Consider the following 9039-nt stretch of genomic DNA (forward strand, 5'->3'; position numbering starts at 1 on the left):
AATAGAGTTTTCCGAATTAACTCACAAGGAGAAGAGTTTTTAAATTAACTCACATGGAGAAGAATTTTCGAATTATCCATGAGAAGCAACGTTTCAAGGTGAAGAGTTTTTGAAAAACTAAATTGAGCAACAAAGTTTACAAAGTTTTTTAGTAGAGTTTCTAAGGACTAAGGTTTTTGAGCTGTAGAATTTTCTAAAGAGCAAAGTCAAAGTAAAAGACTTCTCATGATTGGAACTCTATTATTGGAATCATGAGCTAAGTTCTAGTAGGATGCAGAGAAGCTGAAACATGTTAGCTAGGAGAAGACTACTGCACTGTTTCATTGAAGAAGAAAGGAAAAGTTAACAGAGGAGAAAGTGGTCTCCTCTATTTATTACAAACCAAAGAAGAAAAATAACCCAGCGGTTATAACAGAAAAGAGAGGGAAAAGACCAAAGAACCCTTGCTCTTATTTTGGCAGTACAAGTATGGCAAGCATAACCTTCATCACCCCCCCCCCCCCCCTTAAGTTGGAGCATGAATGTCTTTCATGCCCAACTTAGAATGAAAAGAATCAAATGCTGGTTTGGGCAAGGACTTGGGGAAGCCATCTGCAACCTGTCCTTGGGAGGAAATAGGCATCAACTTGATCAAGCCTTCATGCACCTTCTGCTTGACAACATGGCAGTCTATCTCTATGTGCTTGGTTCTTTCATGGAAAACATAATTCTCTCCAATAGCAATTGCTGACTGATTATCACAAAATAAAGGAGTTGGGACTGTAAGTTGTATACTTAGATCAGCTAGCAGGTAATGAAGCCATTGTATTTCACAAACAGTGGAGGCTAGAGCCCTGTACTCAGCTTCAGATGAAGATCTAGACACAGTAGCTTGCTTCTTAGTTTTCCATGATATCAAATCATCACCAAGATAAATGCAATAGCCAGTAACAGACTTTCTAGTTTCTGTGCAGTTTGCCCAATCAGAATCTGAGAATCCATGTAGTTTAACCTCAGAATTTGCTTTGTAGAACAATCCCTTACCAGGAGAACCTTTGATATATCTAAGCACCCTATGAGCAGCAATGAGATGAGTGCTTCTAGGTTGATCAACAAACTGACTTAATTGTTGGACAGCATGTGAAATGCCAGGCCTAGTATTAGTCAAGTATAGTAGTTTCCCAACCATCCTTCTGTATGTTTCTGGGCTGTCAATTAAGTCCCCATCTGTGTTATTAAGTTTCAATCCTGGTACAGCTGGTGTCTTTGCAGGCTTGGACTCTAGGAAACCACTCTCTCTCAGAATGTCCAAGGTGTATTTCCTTTGGCATAAATAAATGCCTTCCAAGGTTCTGAAAGCTTCAATTCCTAGGAAGAAGTTCATAGAGCCAAGATCCTTGATTCTAAAAGCTTTATCAAGGTACTGTTTTAGCTGCAGAATATGATGTGAATTGGTTCCAGCCACTAAAATATCATCCACATATATGAGAAGGGCAGTAAAAGATGTTTCTGACCTCTTTATAAAGAGTGAAGGGTCTGCATTTGATTGCTGAAAACCATGTTTCTGCAAAGCTATAGTCAATTTGGCATTCCACTGTCTACTAGCCTGTTTCAATCCATATAGAGACCTCAGTAATCTGCAAACCTGATTGGGTTTTTCACCATGAAAGCCAGGAGGTAGATACATATAGACTTCCTCCTCTAAATCCCCATGCAAGAAATCATTATTAATGTCAAGTTGTTGCACATCCCAACCTTTTGCAATAGCCACTGCTAAGAAAGCCCTGATTGTAGTCATCCTTGCCACAGGTGAAAAGGTCTCATTGTAGTCAACCCCTAGCTGTTGGGTGTAACCCTTGGCTACCAATCTGGCCTTGTATCTCTCTATGGAGCCATCTGCCTTGTGATTCACCTTAAAAACCCACTTGCAGCCAATGGGACTTTTATCAGCTGGTAAATCTGTTAGTTGCCAAGTCTTATTGGCAACCAAAGCCTCAATTTCAAGTTGCATTGCTTTCCTCCAAGGCTCACTCTTAACTGCTTCAACATAGGACTGTGGCTCATGTGTAGAGGCTATGGAAGAAGCACACACTTTATATCTGGGAGGTAAAGCATCATAAGACATCACTTTATCCAAGGAATGTGGAGAAGTTCTTACCATTGACTGACAATAATAATCATGCAGCCTAGTAGGTAAGCTTCTAACTCTTCCAGATCTTCTAGGTGGTGATCTGTCAAGAGATTGATTATCTGCATCTTCTGTATCTGCCTGAGCAATAGAGTCATTAGTTGTGTCATTATCAGGCTCATCACTGTATTGCTCAAGACCTGCCTCACTATTATTTACACCACTTGTCTGCTGATCTCTCAGATTTTGTGGTGAAATTCTGGAACTATCATTAGTGTCACAACTCCTTGTGGTCCTTAATGGAGCTTCATCTGCATCAACAGGAATTAGTGGCAGTGAAGGATTAAACAAATTAGAAATAGGTCTGGCCTCTAAAACCTGTTTGAATGGGTAGATAGATTCATAGAATTGCACATCTCTGGAAATAAAAATGGATTTGTTCTTAACATCATACAAGATATAACCCTTCACATTTGCAGGGAACCCCAAAAAAACACATTTCCTAGCTCTTGGCATCATTTTGTTTCTTCCTTGTGTGGCAGTGGAACCAAAACATAAGCATCCAAAGGATCTAAAATGCCCATAATCCATTTCTGTTTTGTATAAAATTCCATAGGGAGACCTCCCATTGTTTGAGGGAGTTGGCAGCCTATTAATGATGTAAGAAGCATGCAACACACACTGCCCCCAAAATTGCATAGGTACCTCTGACTGAAATCTAAGGGCCCTAGCTACATTCAGGATATGTTGATGCTTTCTCTCTGCAACCCCATTCTGCTGGGGGGTGTTTACACATGACTTCTGATGAACAATCCCCTTCTCATTAAAAAAAGCATTCATGAAGAATTCAGTACCATTATCTGACCTGACCACTTTAATTCTAGAAAGGAACTGTGTCTCAACATAGTGATAGAAATTTTGAAATAGGCCCTTAACTTCTGATTTATGCCTCATCAAGTGGAGCCATGTAAACCTGCTATGATCATCTACAATTGTTAGAAAATAGTGTTCCCCTTTTAAAGAGGCCACATGAAAAGGTCCCCACACATCCATGTGGATTAAATCAAAACACTTTGCTGCTCTGGATGTGCTAATGGGAAATGCAGATCTTTTATGTTTTGCAAAATGACATATATCACAAACAAAACCAGAAGATTTATGGTCCTGAAGATGTTTTATTCCATTCAGAAAATGAATTTTTCTTACAGGGTAATGTCCCAATCTATCATGTCATACTTGTAAAGTCAGACTATTACATTGTTTATTAGAATCTTCATTCCTTGTCCCTTCTTTAGCAGGAGGTTCACTAAGCAGATATAGGCCTCCTTTTTGCTCAGCAAAACCAACTATTGTCCCATGGGGACCCTGAATATCACACAGATGATTGTTTATAACCAATGAACAATTATTTTCCTTAGTCAACTTGCTGGCAGATATGATATTGAAGGCAAAGTTTGGAATATGCAAAACATTTTTCAACACCAATTTTGAATGCAAACTAACTTCTCCTATATGTGCAACTTGTATGGCTTCTCCATTAGGCAATTTAACAGATATATCATGGACCCTACTGCAGGTTTTAAAGTACTCTAAGGAGCAAGTAATGTGGTCAGTTGCTCCTGAGTCTATGATCCACATAGTGTTACAGTTCAAAGTGGCATTAATATGTAAGTGAGAGATAGACTTGCCTTCTTTTAACTCTTCTGACAGGTTATTGAGATTTGGCCTCAATCCAGCTTTGTTTACTGTAACTGCAGCACTTGTTGAAGCCTGGTTGCTTTGATTCTAGCTTTGCAGTAAGGTCAGCAGCTTCTGGAACTGCTCAGTACTCAAGCCTACATCACCAACTTGATTAACAGATGTAGCATGATTATATTGCACCTCTTGGTTCTGCCTGTTTTTGGACTTATAGCCAGGGATCCAGCCAGGGGGGTACCCATGTTTCTTATAACATTTGTCTATTGTGTGGCCATTCATCCCACAATATGTGCATTTAGGCACACTCTTTCCTCCATTGTTACTGAATCTTCTCTTATTGTTTCCAATCACCATTGCCACAGCATTCTGTTCATCAACATATTGATTAGGATCATGTTGAACAGCATTGGATTGTATAACTTCATTATTCTTGTGGTTAACAGAATTGTTGATCTTCCTTTCCAGTTTTAAAGCCATGTTTAAGACCTTCTCCATAGTAGGAACCGGATCCATTACTAACACTCCGGATTTTATAGCTTCAAACTCTTCATTAAGGCCTTCAAGGAACCTGATGACCAGATCATCTTGTCTTTCCTTCTGGATCTTAGTCATGAGAGTGCATGAGCACCTAGGTACACACTCACATACTGGCAGAGGTCTCATAGCATTCAATTGCTCCCACAAGGCATTACATCTAGTGAAATATTCATTTATTGACATATTACCTTGCATAGACTTAAAAATCTCATTCTGAACTTCTGCAATTCGGTGTGGATCAACCTGAGAATACCGTTTCATGAGAGCATTCCATATATCCTCTGCAAATTCAAAATACAAAACACTTTCTGCAATCGTTGAGTTCAAGGACTTCAGGATCCAGGAACATACAATGTCATTGCACATTTTCCACACATGATACTTAGGATCTGCTGTATTAAGCTTAGCAATCGCTCCATTCACAAATCCGAATTTGTTCTTCACACCTAGGGCTATCTTCATGGATCTGCTCCATGAGGCGTAGTTGTGTTCAGACAGTGGTGGTGACACCAACACCAGATTTGGATTCTCCGTAATGTGGAGATACATCGGGTCATCGAACTCCTCGATCCGATGCACAGAGCTTTGATTAATGGGGATCTGATTGGCCGGTGTTGAAGCTGTTCCATCTCCGGCGACGTTTCGCTCAGTGGCATCAGGATTCATAGTGACCACAGCGGCGTACGTACGGCGAAGCTCTGATACCATATTGGAATCATGAGCTAAGTTCTAGTAGGATGCAGAGAAGCTGAAACATGTTAGCTAGGAGAAGATTACTGCACTGTTTCATTGAAGAAGAAAGGAAAAGTTAACAGAGGAGAAAGTGGTCTCCTCTATTTATTACAAACCAAAGAAGGAAAATAACCCAACGGTTATAACAGAAAAGAGAGGGAAAAGACCAAAGAACCCTTGCTCTTATTTTGGCAGTACAAGCATGGCAAGCATAACCTTCATCATCTATTGCATTTTCAAGGGTTTTAAAAGTCAATAAAGCATGACTCATAGACCAAAGAGTATGCTCACTTCCCAGGGGTCACCCATCCCAGGATTATCAAAAATCAAGCACACTTAATCACAGAGTTCTGTAGTACCTAGTTACTATATCCTACTCAAAACCAATTAATGATAAGTAGGTGGACATTGACCATTTAACCACATCTCTCCATGGTAAGACACATCGCCACGTCTCGAATCGAGCAGGGACTGAACTCGGCCAACCCAGCCGACACCAAACACTATCTCACACCAACAGATAGATTTGATCAACAATAAAAGGGCATGAAGACTTGAAGACAAATACACCAATAAGTAGAGAGTCAAGTACTACAACGAGAAATACGAGAGCATAAACACATCTTTAAGTTCTTATTCATTCTCATAAATCTTTAGTGATTTATCTAGTAAAAAAGAGACTGCAAGTTGAAAGTTTCTTAGTTGGAGAGATAGAAGACATTCATTTTCTCTTCTCCACCGATGGTAGATAGAGGAAAGTAACAAAAAGTTGTGAAATCCTGAGATACGTGTTGGTTTTGTGATCAAAGCATTTCATCTGTGTGATCTAGCTAGTGATAAGTGTTGACTTTGTGTGCAAAGCACATTATCTAAAAGATCTGGAGATCATGCTGGCTTGGTGACCAAAGCAGTAGAGTTCATACATTGTATCTTATATCTAGGTGATTGAGATAGCGAATTCCTCCTGGAAGATAGAAGTAGAATGGAGTAGAAGGATTACATACACCTCAAATCACTATAAAAATTCTCTCTCTTTACTTTATGTAAGTATTTTATGTATTGCATGCTTTTAATATTCTCAATCTTATGAGTTTCTAAGCACATTACTTTACATGCATTTATTCCATAGCGTACAATTTATGTTAGATTGTTTTATAAGTTTAAGTATTGAATATTTTTCATATTTATTCGATCTATTCTTATTATCTAGCTTTCTAAGAGTTAAATTTGAAATAGATTGAAAAGTCTATTCATCCCACCCCAGACTTTTTTCCACCCAACTGGTACCAACACAACTCAAGTACCACATTGACATTAAAGAATTGGGATGAAATCACAATAATAATATCGCTGCCTTAATGAACTAGAAGAAACTGAAGACATTATGCATGAACTTGAAATTTTTATTTATTATTTTTTTTTTGTTTTTCCACCACCAATGGCGGACCCAGGAATTTTTTTCAGCCGGGGCAAAATATTAAAGCAAAATTGATAATTAGAAAAAAAAATGAAACACTTAAAAAGTATAGCCATAAATAATGTTGGATATAATAAAATTATAAAACACATCAAAACATTATAAAAATATTCATAACAAAATATGAACATAATCAATTTAATAAAATAATGAAAATGTGAAATAATGAGAAAAGGTAGTGTTAATAGTGAAATAATAAGAAAATGAAATGTAGAAAGCAAATAGAAGGGGATTCAAACCCTAGCCTACGTTTAAGCCAACCACGCACTTAGCGAACTAGGCTAAGCCACATTTTGTTAACATTTCTCTATTTTTTAATACTTATACTAAAATTTGTACTATATATTCAAATATACATACAATGATTATATAAGGGGTGGGGGGTGGGGTGAGTGGAGGCAGCTGACCCCATTGCCCTCACTGTAGGTCCGCCCCTGTCCACCACCAACTATTTATAGATGAGTATGTATTGGGAACCTTATTGGCGCTAGTGTGTTGAAAATGTAATAATAGATGAATTTTATGGTCAATTTAGGTAGGTGTCATGTACTTGGATTTGACAAAAATATTTCTTCTTTTAAATAATATTTTTAATAGATGTGTTTTGATCGAATTGAAAATTTAAAACTAAAAGAAGTACTAGCATAATGGTTAAAGAATACCCGCATGGCAGCTCAACTGGTCACAAAGGTGAAACTTTAGAAGAATGACCAGGGATCAAGTCTTACCAGCGGTAGTGTGGGAGCAACCTCTCAAAGTGAGGGGGGTTTCTTGTGCTTGTGAGCACAAGTCTAGCTTCTGTGGTTCATGTTCAGTTGAGTTAACATTATTTTACATCCTTCCAAATGTTCTATCGAGTTGAGACTCTTTCTTTGGAAGAATAATGGTCAAAGAATCATTTTGGTACGAACTCTAAAATATACGTACATATCAAGTAAAATTTAGCATACATATTACTAAATTGTTGCCCCACAAAAAGTAACAACTATTAGGATTCATAATTGAATCAAGAATCTTTAAATGACATAGACTTAGAATGCAATCAATATTTTACTTTGTTATTCACGTGTTAAACAACATATAACAGCTATATAAATTTGAAATGTAATATAAAATAAATTTGAAATGTTATATCAATGTACAAGAGTTATCATATTCCTTCTTTTTGTTTTTTGTTTTTTGTTTTTGTTTTTTTTGTTTTTTGTTTTTTTTTTTTTTTTTTTTGTTTTTGGTGACGTCACTGCTTGAAAATGTTTATTAGGTAAATCTTACTCCTGTGTAGTAACCCACAAATCATACAAAAGAAATCAATCGCACTAAAAAAATCTCGTGCGATAAACTTACCCAAGAAGTCGGGTATTAACATAACTGTACGAGAATAATGTTTCACGTACTTATTCACTCTTTTTTGAGTATTCAACTATCAATCTATCATTATTCTCAATTGGACAAAAGCAAAAGGCATCATCCATGTGAGAGTTAGATATATTTGTGTGTTAATTAGATATATAGTTTATAATATAATTAACATGCTGATCATGTGATTCCACAATTGAAATAATAAATATAATGCTGGGTTATTTCTGGTATAAATAAATTATATATTCCCCTCTTTTTTATTTACGGTTGATTAGGTATAGGAAAAAAAAATTAATTAGAAATTACGTTAAGCATATTGCTTTTTTATCCTTAATTTATTAATATGTTCAAAAAAAAAAAATTATTTATAGTCAAATTTTGTATTAAATGGGGTTGATTATGATATTGAAATGTTATTTTTCAGTTCTCTCTTAAATTTATTACCTGACGTAACAATAATACATTTTACATTTATTAGATACTCTTCATGAATAATTGAACAACCACATCACAAGTTTAAAAGGAATTTATTTAGGGTTTATATGGTAATTTAGAAAATGGAATTTCATAGATCATTTTTTAAAATTTACAGTCTTTCTCTATCTAAGAAATAATTAAATCAACAAAGAAGAGTACACATTCTAGTCAACGAACAATCCTTTATCTTATGGATTAATATTTGGATTGGACTACACAGCCTACACTAGCTCACTTACAATCATTATGCCATGAAACCGTGTTAACCATCCATGGTGAACACGGTCCCAAATGGTTACGGTACTTACGAGCACTGTTATCTTTCATTATTATTTTTTTTAAGAGCGTGACTTTTCTTCTTCATATTCACATTTTACGGTTTCACTTCTTCTTCGCGCAAGTTTCTTCAACACTCATAAATTATGAATGTGCAAGCATGAATTTATGAATGTGCAGTTATGGAATTATGAATTTTTTTTTATGAGATTATGAATTTTCTGTTATGAAATTATGAATTTTCTGTTATGAGATTATGAATGTACAGAAAATTCATAATTACATAACTGTAAATTCATAATCTCATAACAGAAAATTCGTAATTTAATAAATATTTTTCTTTTATGAGATTATGAATTTTCTGTTATGAAATTAT

General features: G+C 36.0%; 1 protein-coding gene across 1 annotated transcript; it reads right to left on the minus strand.

Moving 5' to 3' along the window:
- Positions 1 to 3892: 3892 nt before the first annotated feature.
- Positions 3893 to 5050, minus strand: LOC109179747. Its single transcript, XM_019329243.1, has one exon. The coding sequence runs from the start codon at positions 5048 to 5050 to the stop codon at positions 3893 to 3895; it is 1158 nt and encodes a 385-aa protein (XP_019184788.1).
- Between the last annotated feature and the right edge of the window lie 3989 nt (positions 5051 to 9039).

Source organism: Ipomoea nil, unplaced genomic scaffold, assembly GCF_001879475.1.
Source record: "Ipomoea nil cultivar Tokyo-kokei standard unplaced genomic scaffold, Asagao_1.1 scaffold0980, whole genome shotgun sequence".
Taxonomy (NCBI): domain Eukaryota; kingdom Viridiplantae; phylum Streptophyta; class Magnoliopsida; order Solanales; family Convolvulaceae; genus Ipomoea; species Ipomoea nil.

Coding starts and splice junctions, on each gene's coding strand:
- LOC109179747 (XM_019329243.1), bottom strand. CDS start 5,050: ATGGTATCAGAGCTTCGCCGTACGTACGCCGCTGTGGTCACTATGAAT.